The sequence below is a fragment of the Pristis pectinata genome, chromosome 3, assembly GCF_009764475.1.
Source record: "Pristis pectinata isolate sPriPec2 chromosome 3, sPriPec2.1.pri, whole genome shotgun sequence".
NCBI lineage: Eukaryota > Metazoa > Chordata > Chondrichthyes > Rhinopristiformes > Pristidae > Pristis > Pristis pectinata.
Genome location: NC_067407.1, coordinates 42455592 through 42471015, shown reverse-complemented (window position 1 = coordinate 42471015; position 15424 = coordinate 42455592). Strand labels below are relative to the sequence as shown.

The following is a 15424-nucleotide window of genomic DNA, read 5'->3' as shown; positions in this document are numbered from 1 at the left end:
TTGGCCTGTCGACATACTGTGTCAGGAATCCTTTCTGGATACACCTAACTTCCGCCCCATCTATCCCCTTTACACTAAGGAGGTGCCAATTAATATTAGGGAAGTTGAAATCACTCATGATAACAATCCTGTTATTTTTACACTTTTCCAAAATCTGCCTCCCGATCTGCTCCTCAGTGTCTCTGCTGCTATTGGGGGTCTGTAGAATACTCCCAATAGAGTGATCGCTCCCTTCGTGTTTCTGACTTCCATCCACACTGACTCAGTAGACAATCCCTCCAGGACATCCTCCCTTTCTACAGCTGTGTCACTGTCCCTGGTCGGCAAAACCACTCCCCCACCTCTTTTACCTTGGTCCCTGTCCCTTTTGAAACACCTAAACCCTGGAATACCCAGTAGCCATTCCTGCCCTTGTGACAGCCAAGTCTCTGTAACGGCCACAACATCGTAGTTCCAAGTACTTACCCATGCTCTAAGTTCATCACCCTTGTTCCTGATACTTGTTGCATTAAAATAGACACACTTCAGCCCATCCAACTGATTTGCAATTTTGCTCTTTCAACTGCCTATCCTTCCTTGGTCTTTTGTACACAAATGCACCAACCTCTGACCTATCACTCGGGTTCCCATCCCCTTGCCAAACTAGTGATCCACAAATCTGAAACCCTGCCCCCTGCACCAACTCCTCAGCCACACATTCATCTGCCAAATCATCCTATCCTTATTCTTACTCTCACTGGCGCGTGGCATAGACAGCAATCCAGAGATTACTACCCTTGAGTTCTTGCTTTTCAGTTTCCTACCTAGCTCCCTATATTCCCTCTTCAGGACCTCATCTCTTTTCCTACCTATGTCATTGGTACCAATATGTACTATGACTGTTGGCTGTTTGCCCTCCACCTTCAGAATGTTGTGGACCCGATCTGAGATGTCCCTGTCCCTGGCATCCGGGAAGCAAGATACCATCCGGGAGTCTCTTTCACATCCACAGAATCTCCTGCCTGCCCCCCCCTTACTATTGAATCCCCTATCACTAGCACTCTCCTCTTCTTCCCCCTACCCTCCCCCCTTCCCTTCTGCACCACACGACCAGGCTCAGTGTCAGAGACCTGGTCACTGCGGCTTTCCTCTGGTAGGCCGTCCCCCCCCCAACAGTATCCAAAGCGGTATAGCTGTTATTTGAGGGGAACGGCCACAAGGGTACTCTGCACTACCTGCCTATTCTTCCCTCTCAGGATTGAACCCAGTCTCTGGCATAGTGAGGCATCAGCTCTACTAGCTGCACTAGTATGCCACCCTGCTCTACAGACTAAGTATATGTGCTTATTTGCATTTTCACTGAAATTAGTTGCAGCATTTTCTAAATCATTACAGTGTCTTGAATGATATTATAATTGAATGTTGTTTTGGGGCTGTGTTAAAAGCCTGCTAAACCACACAATAAATTACCCATGCCTATAGCCTTGAATTTATCCACATGATAAGTTTTTATTGCACTTCATTTAACATACAAAAAGAGTGCTAACTAACTAAGCAGGCTTAGCAGGGCAGGTAATAAATACCTTAAATGTTTTCAGCGTCAAGGCTGTTAAGTCATTTAAACAAACTGTTTTTATGTTATTTTTGAGACTTGTACAACTGAAAGGCAAAGTTAACAGCCAATTAAATACCTGTGTTTTTGAGACTATTAAACATTTTTTGTTTGAAATTTTATAAATACAAAATCCTGTTTTCTTTTTGAAAGTATCAATGGAAATCGGAATATCTCAGGGTGTTAATTGGCCTTGCAGATTACCAGATCCCAGGTTCCTAAATTAGGCAAGATTTTTCAGAGTGATGGAATTGGCCACAGTTGCATAAACACATGTGCAGACATCAGGTGAGGGTATAATCAGATTAGGCCATGGTGATGTTTGTACAATTTACCAATCATTTAGAACAATGCAGAGCAGATATCATTGATAATGGATGGCATCCAGTATTCACAGTACTATAGAATAGTCAGGATCTTCAGGAGAAAAAATTAGAAGAGAGAAACTTGCTTCACTGCATTTTGTGTGTGTCACTGCACCCTAATTTCTTTGCAACCTATTGTTGTCTCAGGCAATGAACCATCAATGATTGTGGGTAATGGAAATTAAAATTAAAAGAGACATGAAGAGACTTGGCATTTTACTACAACTGGTTATACATAACCTGCACAGTCATACCAATAACTGTGTTCTCCATTACCAGTTAAACAGTTTTTGCCACAAATTTGTTTTGCACAACATGCAAAATCATTGTGAGAGAGCACTATTTTTCAATTATTTCCCAACTTAGAAAAGTTACGTTTGGTAGAGTTAACATTGAAAAAGCAGAATTTCTCACACATTTCTTCTTTCCTTTAAATAGGGGATCTTGAGTCTTGAGTTCTGTGTTGGAATCATTGGCGGGAAGCCAAAGCAGTCTTTCTACTTTGTGGGATTTCAAGGTTTGTGTGTTTTATAATTTGTGTGTTTTTTTTTCTGTAAATGATCAGCAATGTAATTAAACATTTTTCCGTTCTGATTTGGTTGTGAACTGCAATATATTAAGGTGATATCGGTGGTGGAAATATTGAGATATCATTGTCCAAAAAACACTGTCATTTCAGCATTGCATATCTGTTATTTTCTCACCTAATACAACAAATGCATTTAGACAGTGCCTTGATTGCAATAGAACTTCCTTATGCATTTAACAGGACAGTTCTTAAACTAAATTTGAGCACACAAAAAATGATGACGATTCATTCTATTCACAGGAAAATAGAAAAAATAACTTTGTCTTTGTTTTACTACTGTGAACTAAAGAGGTGCTAGTTTTTGTCTTGATAGAAGGAATGGTGAAATGTCATCCAAAAATAACAACAGTAATAAAATTCTCCATCTCTGCTGGGGCCACTGCACTGGTAGGGGTGTGCCAGCATTCCTCAGGGGATTGTTGGTATCACTTCCCCCTCTTATTGCCTGAGTATAGGTACAGCACATTTTGGGGATGGTCTGCCTCCCCACACAGGTTGCAACTTTTGCTTTCTCTGCAGTCATTGGTCTGGTGGCCTTCCTGCTTGCAGTTCTTGCAGATGACTGCACTGCATTGGGCCGCTACATGTCCAGGTTTGTTGCACTTATGACACAGTCTGAGTTGTCCTGCATATACCATGTACCCACGGCTTCCTCTGATGGCAAACACTGAGGGAGGGTGGATGATGGCTCCATTAGCATCCACCCTTAGCTTGACCTTCACCTGGTGCTTGCTGATCCAGATCCCAAATAGGTCTTTGATGTCCACACAGCTTCCTGCTCCCTCAACGTAATGAGCCAGGAAGGTGAGGACATCCACAACGGGCACATGTGCATTAAACATATGCACCATTATCTCGCGCTTCTTCTGGATGGGGAGGGTGAAGAGTGGCTGCACCTTCAACAGTGACAGTGGAGGCTCATTCCCCTTCTCCCGCAAGTCCTGCAGCATCTTCTGCCATCCCATCGGGTACTTGAAAGTAATGTCAAAATACCCAGTACCCGGGAAGTCCTGGAGACAGAAGATGTCCTTCACATTGAACTTGCAGCATTCCAGCAGGACCTTCTTGATGAGGAGGCCCCTGGTGAAGGTGTTCCCCTTGCTGAGGTCCTTCATTGCCATCCTAACAGTGTTTTGGATCCCCTGTCCTCCTCTCGAGGCACTCATTGCTACAGCCATCCTGATGGAGCTGGTTGGTTATAGCAGGTTTAGCTGCCGGAAAGAGGTGTTATATTGGTTTTCCAATCAGCATTAGGATCCACCCCTACATCAGCAGGTTAAGTTCTCATCAGGTAGCCACTTGATCACGAAGAGTCACCGTTGTCTTCCTTCCCCTTCAACTTCAATGCTCGAGTTCACCCACGGATCTGCTTCGTAGATCGGCCTCCGTGATTACCGTCCTTGGAGATCAGGAATAGTTGCCTGCACTTCTTGTCTGTCTAGCAGTCAGTCTGTAACCCTCTGCCTGCACTCTCTTTAACCATGTGGTGACCATCTCATGAAATGACCAAACCATGAAACAGTCTTCCTCAAGGATGGACGAGTGACATCAGTTGTTGCCCAAGTTTGAGAACTTGGAGTTTTTGCTCTTCTAGTTAATAATGCTTCCTGCATTACAGCTTTTCTAGTATCTTTTCTAGATTAAATCTAATAAAATTAATTAAAATTCTATTAAATTTCATATGGCTTCAATTACCCTGATTGAACTTGCATCAACAATCACATTAGTTGAGATGACCTCAACAAAGTTCCTGTGAAAGGAAATGTCTTCACTGAGGATGGAAAGAGGCTTTGAAAGAGAGTTACAAAATAATGATTGATAAATATCGAGGGTAAATACGGAAAGCTATTCCAAAAAATAGATGATGGAGGAGTTTTTCTTACTCGGAGTGATTATGATAGAATTCACTGCCTGTTGGGATTGGTGCCTTCAAAAGAGAACAGGGACCTGAGGGATGATAATTTGGTGGAGAAAGCCAGGGAAAAGAGACAGGACTGTACAGGGAGCTGGCATAAACACTGAGCTGAATAGCCGCTTATGCTGCAACAATTATTGATTCTTTTACTAATTCTTCAATTATATTAATTAAAAGTTAGGTAATAGTTATTGAATTATATTGAAGTTACAACTTACAACAAGTCATTTAGCTCAACAAGCCTAACTACTTCCATTGTCCCTTCAGCCACCTATCTGTTCTTGCCTGTTGAAATGGTCTCTGCCTCACTTTCTTACTGTAATTGTAATTAACATACTTCCTTCTTTCTTATCAAGATGTTTCTCTTTTACTTTGTCCCAAATTCTTTACATATAATATTGTGCATATATTCACTTATTCCAGATCCACCTTTCCACTCCAGATATTCAATTCTGTTTGCTCTAAATGTATTATAAAGCAGCAGCTGCACATCGTATTGCTTCTGAAACTGAGTTCTGTTGATTTAAGTCCTAAACTTGTAATTGCTGTTACCTTTTTAACATTAATTGAGTCACTAGTCCCTTTACATTTACCACCTGAGACAGATCTTGCTCTTTCTTGAAATTTCTTTCTTGAAGTGATCTTTTCACCATATGAACACTGCATAGAACATAGAGACCTACTGACTGGAGATCAAATAGAGGTGCATTACTGGCTTTTTTTAATCAAGTTTTGAAACATTCTAAATAATATTAAAAATGCTGTGAGAAAGAAAAATTTTGTTTTAAAAAGTGCGGGTTGATAGTTTTGAACGCAGTCCTGTCTGAAGACTTCAGACAATAAACTGCTTGTAAACTGATATATTGGGCATCATTTTCCTCATTGTACATTTTGAAGGAATGATATTGGAAGAAGATGTCTGATTAGGATTTTGTGAATTTTTCTTTTTTGTCCTTCAAGATGACAGTTTAATTTACATGGATCCTCATTACTGCCAATCATTCGTGGATGTCAGCATGGAGGATTTTCCACTTGAGGTGAAGTTTTGTATCTGTAAAATGCTTACTTTTATTTTTCTCCTTTTGTCTGTAAATTAAAATGTTTTAGTTTTGTACTGAGGGGCACTTTACACCTAACATAAACACATTTCCATCTTAATCAAAATTTGCCATTTATAATGGAATTTGAAGGAGTTTTTAAGCTTTTGCCTTTTCCCTTTTTTGGTAAATTTGTAAGCATTACTTATAGAAGCCTGACATATTTCAACTTTGAAATCAAATGGAGCAAATATTAAGACTATATTCAGGTTCAAATTTCACAAAAGCATTTGTGCATCAAGAGTTAACAGGTATTTCAAAACGGCACATATAGACTAATCATAGCATCCATATATTTGGTAAAACAAATGGAAATTTCCATCTCAGCAGCCCGGTTACTGAACACTTAAATTACTCAAAGTGAATTGTCAATTTTAATAGAAATTGAATTTCTCATTTTTGGTGTGTTATAACTATGTTGTGTGTGGTTGTGTCCCCAGAAGAATTACAAAATTAAGTGGGTATTGTGGTAAGGCAGTGGATTAGTTACCTGATTTAGTGACTCAGAAGCCTGGACTAACAATGTTAAGATGCAAGTTCAAATCCCAATATGGGATTTAAATTCATTTACTAATGTTTTTTTTAAGTCTTCTGGAATCTTTTGGATTGTTGTGGTCAACAGGTTAATGGTAGCAGTTAGAAAGTGACAATACAGACAAAGTCATGTAAAATGTCATGAAATTCAGAACTGTTGGACATGTCCACCAAGTGAGGCTTTGCTAATGGAGAGGGGGGATGGGGGGAATCACCCATGGATGACTTATTGCAGGAATGACCAGTTCTAATACAAAGAGGAAGTGAGTTACTGTAAGTTTAAAAATTTGATATTCAATCTGGAAGGTATCCAGACAGAAGATGAGCTGCTGTTCCTCAAGAGGCCACAGATAGATATGTCAGGGTGGGAGTGGGATGGAGGACTCCGGATGCCCGGCAGAGATGCAACAGGTGTCCTTCCACCTCTTCCTTTCCCACCATCCGGGGATCTAATAGGTCCTTACAGCTGAAGCAATTATACTTCTTCCAGTCTAGAATACTGCATTTTATGTGCATAACATGGTCTCATCTACATTGGAGAGACCAAACACAGATTGGGCAACTGCCTTGCTGAGCACCTGCATTCAATCCGTGTGATGATCGATGTGTCCGATGCTGGGAAAATGTTGGATCTGATGGCATGGATTTTATTCAGAAAGGCCAGTCCAATTTTGAAATTGGTGCAATTTCACCTGGAAGTTTATCAGTTTGGTGACTTATTCTGGGTTCTATCAATTTTGTATCATGTAACAAAAACATCTGTGCTACATGATCCCATTTCTCGGCAAATGCATCCAACTAACTCTGCTCTGTTCTATTATCTTTCATTAATAACCATGTATTACAACTTTATTTGATTGTATCAGAATTGATTGTACAATTAGAATTATTATAAGTAGTAAGTTTTCCCAAGTTGAAGCATGTGTGTTAAGTGTGATGTTGTTGTGAGTTTTTTATTCTATTTCACCATGTTAATGATGTGACAGTAAACTCAACTTGTTTTGACTTGAATTGTACTTATCTAGATTAGTGAATCAGTGGAGCTGTCAGTGCTTTTTGCCGAAGGGCTCATTCTGTATATTTTTTTTTATTTTCAGTCCTATCACTGTCCATCTCCAAAAAAGATGCCATTTGGTAAAATGGATCCCAGCTGCACAATAGGACTTTATTCATCCAGCGAATACTATTTTGAACAAATAATTGATGAAGTAACAAAGGTGAGTGGTAAGAATTATTGATGGAGTAGGCTGGGAGAAATCACTGGGTAATTTGTTCCTTCACTGTTTCTCTGTAATACATAAAAACTATTATTATAAGAGGTAAATATAATCACCCGATAGATTAATAAAGTAATGCTAATTTGGTGTAGCATTAACCCATAAATTCTTGGAAGGTCTGAGTTGAGATTTGCTGCATTGATGCTAAGGTGTAGCAAAATAATCCAGGATTCCCACATTGATAATTGAGAACAGTACTTTATTTTTTCTTACAGATTTGTTCCTCAGTATTGTGCTTAATTAAAATTGAGGTAATTGTACATATGAAATTTGGGGTTAGGTTAACAGCAGCTGCTCACACTTTATTGGTTAGTGATGGAGGGATAAGAAATGTAGTTGTCAAGTACATGTATCTTGGAGATTAGTATGGCACAGTATTGAAAAGACAATGGCAAATTATCCTCTTGGTTAGAAGCTAGAAGCGAAAGGGGAGGAGTTGAGATACCTCATTGTTTTTCAGTTTCATATGAATTCTTAGGAACAAAAGCCAGGAGGCTACCAAGCTTGTCGTATTTTTGATTGACCTCACCATCTTCTCAACATGGCTCTTAATCCTTCCTTCTCTAGAAAATCTGTTCTGGAGAATGTTTGTATTATTCGCTTCAAGAGACTTCCCTGATTTATTATACACTTCTGTTACCAATTTGGAACAAAATTTCTGCCTCATTTCCCTTTTTCATAACCTACCTGTTCTTCTTTCCCCTGGTATTTGAATCCTTAAACACAATGAGTAAATTGCCAGGTCAACTTTGTCAATTCCTTTCATCACCTTAAACTTAATTAACTCACCACCTCAAGTTCAGTTATTTTTGTGTACCATAGTCATCAATGCTATTTTGAAAGCAATTTGTTGAAGACTGCATGCATAATTTCAAAAAACATTCCTGTCAATGAGAAGTCCAGGGTTGAATTAACCATTTCCTGTTAGCATTGTTCATTCATTTGACAGTCACCGTTTTTCAAATAGCTGTCAAATATTGTCACCAGCAGGTGGCAATATTGAAAGTAAAATAAATCTAAGCTTGGCAAATCACTTTCATTAATACTCTGACTTAAATGAAGCTTTACATTGTGTGCAGTTCTGATAGATTATTTCATTCATGGCACACATTAAAGTTGGTTTGAATTGGGGGGGAAATTATTCTATTAATGCATGAAAATGTGCTTAACTGTGAGGAAATTTAATTTATCTTAAATTCTTTTCTGCATAAAAAATAGAATTAGCCATTTTAAATGTAAAAACTATTGATTTAACAGATATAAACCTGTCCTTTGTTTAAATATAGTCATCACATTAGCAAATTGATGCTCAGATACTCTTTGTAATGTATACTATTCAATCTTTATTGATCTCATTTCCTTGGGTGACATGCCCACCACAACCTGCAGCCTCAGACGCCTGATCTTGTGCAGTCCAGTTCTACCTCCTCCCCAAAGATCCACAAGGAGGACTGTTCTGGTAGACCCATTGATTCAACCTGCTTTTGCCCCACAGAACTTATTTCTTCCTACCTTCACTCTATTTCTTTTCTTGATGACTCACTTCCCATATACATCCATGGCATCTCTGATGCCTTCTACTTGACAGTTTCTAGTTTTCTGGTTCCAGCTGGTTCATTCATTATACATGTACAATCCCTCAATACCTCCATTCCTTACCATAATGGTAAGAGGACCCCACTTCCTTGAACAGAAGCCTAACAAGTCACCCTCCACACCACTCTCCTTCGCCTGCCTGAGCCTATTCTTCCACTGAATAACTTTCAACTCCACCTGCTTTCTTCAAGTCAAACATGTAGTTATGGAAACTTGCATGGCCCAAGCTTTGCCTGTCCCTTATGTTAGATACATGGAACATTCCTTATTTCAATTCAATTCAGGCCACATCCCTCAACACTCTTTCCATAACATTCTTAACTGTTTTTGTGCAGTTTCCTGCCCTTGTATTGGACTTATATATTTCATCACTTTCATTGCCAATTTCCACTTGCTCTCACTTTCATATGGTCTATATCCGGGTCTTTATCTTCTTGACATCTCTCTCCATTTTGGGACAGGTTAGCTATCAATATCCATTATGATCCCACTGATTCCCACAGATGTCTTGCCTACCCCTACTCTTTTTTCGTAAGGATTCAGTTCCATTCTCCCTTCTATGTGTTATCTGCTCTGCTGACAAGACTTTCTATGCTAGTCCCAGTGCCTTTTAAGATGTTTTCTGTTTTCCTTAAACACGTCCCACACTTCTGCTCCCACCCCCTCCTCCTAGCCAGATCCAGATAGGGTTCACTGATCATCCCAGCAATCCCCACAAGGATCATCTTCCGTAACTCCTGCCACCTCCAATGGGATTCCACCACTTGACACTCCCCTCTCTCAACATTCTGAAGGGACTCCCCTCTGTGCCTCCCTGTCCCATTCCTACACCTCCACCAACCATTCCCTTTGTCATTGGCACGTTCCCATGCAACTGAGGAAGTTGCAACACCTGCTCTTTTGCTATGTCCCTTCCTACCATACAAGGGCCCAAACAGTTCTTCTAGGTGAAGCAGCAATTGCCTTGCACTTCTTCCAAGTTAGAGTATTGAATTGGGTGTTTATGCCAAGGCGATCTCTACACTGGAGAAAATAAATGCAGATTGAATGACCACATTCTTGATTTCTGCATTGCAATTCGCAAGCTCAGACTTCAGGAATGCACTGACCCATGCACTGCAGATTGTTTGTAGTTCTCTACGGATCTGCGAACTAGCAAACGGCATGATCCTGTCCATTTAAATTTTAAAACAACTTGGGCACATTAAATAAGTGCCTGAAAGGAAATGAGAATCTTTTCATTCATTTATAGTTTTGTCGGTGGCCTTGTGCAGCATTATATGTATAATTTCATATTTATGCAGTTTTACCTTTCATCATTCAACAGGGACTTGGTTGGAATGTCTGCTTGACACATTGTTAAAATGTAATCACTGGCTTCCTTAATGGTTCTGTTGGTAATAATGCTGTCTGATGTGATACTGAATTACACAAACCTTGAAGATCCGTTTTAGTCATCATTCTATATTGAATTTACTAATTTTAGCCTGGCCAGTGCTAAGGTTTTTCAATTGGCTTGTTGCAAAAAAGGGAATATTAACAAGATTTCCTGTTCTGTATCGTTACTTAAGTGTTACTGCTTGCAGTTAATCTCTGAATTCTACTGGAAAGTGCATGTGCAAAAATTGTCTGTGAAAAGGATCAGGCATAGGTAGATATAAAAGTCTGATGATAGTCCCTGGGTGGCATCATACATGAACAGTGTCGGTTTTGGTGCAGGCGCCAAAGCACAGCCACTCTGGAGAGGAATGAAGGAGAACTGAATATTGAAATCAAATGTTGTAAGATTTTTTAAGAATGAATTGGTTTAAAAATGTAAATGAAATTCTTAAAAGTATTTAATTTCTATTTAAATTTTAGGTTTTGAACTCTCCTTCTTCCAAGGAGAAATATCCACTATTTACTTTTTCAAGGGGGCATGCTAAGGATTATGAAGTTGATAAACATTGCACACTGAAAACTGAATCAGCAGCACAGGACTCCGGGACTCGGAGGAGGAAAGCGGAGAGGTTGAGTAATGAAGAATTTGTTTTGTTGTAACAGAACTGCACAGTAACTACAATGGGGTTTCCTGCCATTGCTGGCAGAAACAATGGGTGCCTATTAATATTGATGGATAATCTGTGATGAGAGCTTGATAATTTTAAAAAGTTTGTAAAAGTATATATTTACTGTGTATAAAAATGTAAACTTCAGTGTCTTTTTTGTAATTTACTATAAATAAAATTGTGTAAATAGTTTTTCCACAGCTAAACACTTTTTTCCTATGATTTTCTTCATGCATCTTTATTTTCTTCACCTCGTGAAGTTAAATCAAAGCCATTTAAGATCAGAAAAAGAATTATTATGGAGACATTGTGATGGGATTAATAAATGAATCAGTAATCATGCACTAGCCAAAAATTCTCCAGTTATCCTGCCTCAGTTTGAACAAACTCCCTTACATTTATGTAGTCTCCTCCTTGACCTTGCTGGTATGGGCTTGAAATCATGACTGATTGGTAGCCTAACTGCATTTACCTGCATCCCCCTTTTATCTCTTAATACAGTTAGTATCAAAAACCAGTCTCTGATTTAAAGTTAATAATTGACCATTGTCATTTGTGAAACTTCCTAGTTTCTACCACCCTCTGCATAGAGTATAATCATAATGAAAAAAAGAAAATGATGGACATGCAGGTTAGCATAACGCTACTACAATGCCAGTGACCCAGGTTCAGTTCTGGCCACTGTCTGTAAGGAGTTTGTATGTTTGCCCCGTGTCTGCATGGGTTTCTTCCGGGTGCTCGGGTTTCCTCCCACATTCCAAAGACGTACAGGTTAGGAAGTTGTGGGCATTCTATGTTGGCGCTGGAAGCGTGGCGACAGTTGCGGGCTGCCCGCAGAACACTCTACTCTAAAGATGCATTTCAATGTATGTTTTGATGTACATGTGACTAATAAAGATATCTTATAATTAGCATTAGTATTTACAGTACGATAGCATCTCTTCCCTTTTCCAACTCTTAAGTGCATAATCATGTAGCTCACGGCACATAGAAATTTTTCGGGTTTAAAGGTTGGCACCAGTATTAAGATGGCCTCCCAGGCCACCCATCAGCAGAAATGATCATTCTTATCAGCCCTAAAATTTCTCTCCAACTTCAAATCAATCAAAGCATCCTTCTAAATTCTAAGGAATAACACCCCAATTTCAGTATGTGCTTATTTTCCGTGCTCTCGCCCACTGCTTAGCAAATTTCCAAGCCAGATAAGTAAGTTGCCTTCAATTCATGAGCTTCAACATTAACTAATGGTCTCTTATGAGGGACTTCTATCAATTGCCTTCTGGTAGTCCAAGGGGAACATTCATAAGCATTAAAGAGAAGGGACAAAGCAATAATGCAGTGTCGCAAAATGGATAATAATCAGGGATCTGACAGGAAGGGACAGTGTGTCAGACAAAAGTGAATCCCTTGAATCAGAGTCAGAGCACAGAAAAAATGGTTAAAGACAAAATTGAAGTTGTTTATCTGATTGCCCACAACATTTGTAGCATGCCGGGTGAATTAAAGACAAAAATAGATGAGTATGATATAATTACCATTACAGAAACGTGGTTGCAAGGTGACCTAGGTCAGGAATTAAACATCCCAGAATAACCTTCATTTAATCTTTTACAAGAGGGATGAAAAAGGATTTGGGATAGGCCTGATATTAAAGAATGGGATAAAGGCAGTTGATGTGGCTTATTCGGATTTCCAGACAGTGTTTGATGATTAAGATTATTAAACAAATTCAGAGTACATAATATTTGGTGTAATATACAAACTGGGCATTGAAGATTGGTCAATGGACATAAAACAGTAGGAATAAAAGGGGCATTTTCAGGTTGGGGGGCTATGTTCACCATTCCTGATCTGAATAGTTCATGAGTGTGTTATCACAATCTTGGTTCTAACCACTGTGAAAACCTCCAGCCATGCCCCCTTGTCATTGGCAGCCTTTTTCCCGTGCCAGCAAAGAACAATATTTCCCTTTAAGTCCACACAGCCATTGGCATCATTTCTAATGAGGAGTGGCCTTTGAGCATCTTAATTCTCACTTGCATTGTCCCTGTAAATTTAGAATACCTGAAATGTCATATTTGGAATGTCTAACTGGACTTGTGTGTTGTAATTCACTGTTCAGCTAAACTTGAAGAAATCTAGAAATAATGCAGTTGATGGGAATAAAAGCCACTAACAGACATGATGCAGTATCTTCTGGACTTCCTGTGTGCAGCCAATATCAAACTTCTGCTCAACTCCCAGTGCTTCAACTTAAAATTCAGCTGTTCAGAAAATCAAAGCTACAGCTAGTGGAAATCTCAAATAAAAACAGAAAATGCTAGAAACAGTGGGTGAGGCAGCATCTGCGAACAGAGAAACTGAGTTAACACTTCAGGTTAAAGACCCTGATTCAGAACTTTGTGCTGACAGGGTGGTATTGGCCCTCCTTAAACCATCATGGTCTTTGGGTGATTGTTATTTGCATGATCAATTTAGACAGTGAATTTAAGAAGCTGACAGTCAAAAGGAGGAAAAGGTGTGCCTTTCTAAAACAGGATGGTGTGAAGTTGTTGCAGTTATCCTACTTCATGGTTGAGGTTGCAAGGAGAATTGTTGCCAAAGTAACCAGAGTTAATTATTGTAATACATTCAATAGTTTGTACATACTGCAGCCACAATGCACTGCAGATGGAAATGGTGGATATTGCATCCTCTGGCAGGATGCTGATCTGCCTGCATGATGATGAATACCCAGCAGCTGTAGCATTTAGGCTGGTATTAAGTTTCATTATGCTTGCACGTGGAGTCCTGTCAATGGTGAGGAAACTTTCAGTGATCTGGAAGTGTGCCAAGCCAACAATCCCTACCCTGTTCGATAACCACATTGTTGATATGGCTCATTTGGCTGGGCTTCTGGTCTATGGTGACCATGAAGATATTGATGGTGTACAAACTTGAAGGTTTTACTGCTAAAGATTTTTAGATGTCACCTTGCCTGTTCTTGTTTGAGGTGGTCTGTATCTGACATTAATATGGCAGAAATGTTACCTCCCGCTTGCCAGCCTAAATCTTGATATTTGTACTGTAAGCTGGCATCGACTGCATCATTATGGATGGATATGTGTATTGAAAATCACCTTATTGATGAGAACATCTCCTTGAGGAACTCCTGCTCTGAAACCCTAGAGTTGTGTTGATTGGCCTTCAACTATCATAATCGTTTTCTTTTGTGTCAGGTTTAACTGTCATTGACCTCACCTAAGATGGACATCCTTGATGCTATACTCAGCCACTGTTGAAATCGGCTACTCTGACATTCAGCTTTTGTGTTCACATCCAAATCAATGTTGTGATGAGGTCTGATACTCAGTGTTTCTGGCAGAACTAAAACTGAACAGGTTATTAGTTAATAGATATTAGATGTTACATTGATACATCATGATTAATATCCAACAGTATGATCTAAAATTACTGAAATGCAAATAAACTGCAATTATGCGGTTATAAGTATATGCAGAAAAAAGGTATGCTTGATTGATTTCATGGTATTTTTTCATGCAAATTTGACCCCCAAAAATGAAGGCTGCATATCCAAAAAATGAAGACTGCATATGGGGACCAAAATTCCAGTTGTCTCATTTCAGAAATTTGAAATTAAAGTGCCTTGAGATATTAACAATGCTATGTAAATATAAATTGTTGTACAACCATGAAGTAGGATAACTGCAACAACTTCACACACCATCCTGTTTTAGAAATGCACACCTTTTCCTCCTTTTGACTGTCAGCTTCTTAAATTCACTGTCTAAATTGATCATGCAAATAACAATCACCCAAAGACCATGATGGTTTAAGGAGGGCCAATACCACCTTGTCAGTACAAAGTTCTGAATCAGGGTCTTTAACCTGAAGTGTTAACTCAGTTTCTTTGTTCGCAGATGCTGCCTCACCCACTGTTTCTAATTGAACAAATGTAAATTGTTCTGACCAAGGAGTGATTGTTGATGATTCAAGTGAGTCAGATGGTGGGCAGGTGTGACAATGCCTTAAATTCCTTACTGGTGTGGAAGTATCGCATTTCCCCTGTTTCTCTTTTCTCCTGTTTTAACAATTTGAACTGTATGCCATACCGGCCTGAGCAGGATACTTGCATCTCTAGTGGTGACAGACTAATAACATGGCCCCTCTTCAGTGTCAAGGACATGTGCCGTGTTTAGACATTCTTTATATGCACAGCAATTGCCTGATCTTGGCCAATTGTGACTTCTTTTCAGGTATTCAATGTATGGCTCATGAACCTTCAAGAGCACTAGGGAACAGGGTGGAATTTATGTACCACAGTTAGTTCGGGACTGCTGGTTTTCTATGGAGTACTAGTAGGATTTTGCAGTTTGATGGGACAAGTAGGTGGATAAGCCACTGAGGCAGAG

At 39.4% G+C, this 15424-nt stretch overlaps 1 protein-coding gene across 1 annotated transcript in view; it reads left to right on the top strand.

Annotated features, from left to right (window-relative positions):
• Nucleotides 1-11902, top strand: part of atg4c (autophagy related 4C, cysteine peptidase) — a 62656-nt gene extending 50754 nt beyond the window's left edge. Inside the window, 4 exon segments of the mRNA XM_052011702.1 lie at nt 2395-2473; nt 5421-5497; nt 7189-7308; nt 10825-11902. Coding sequence (XP_051867662.1) covers nt 2395-2473; nt 5421-5497; nt 7189-7308; nt 10825-11004 — 456 coding nt within the window. The 3' untranslated portion in view covers nt 11005-11902.
• Nucleotides 11903-15424: the final 3522 nt, after the last annotated feature.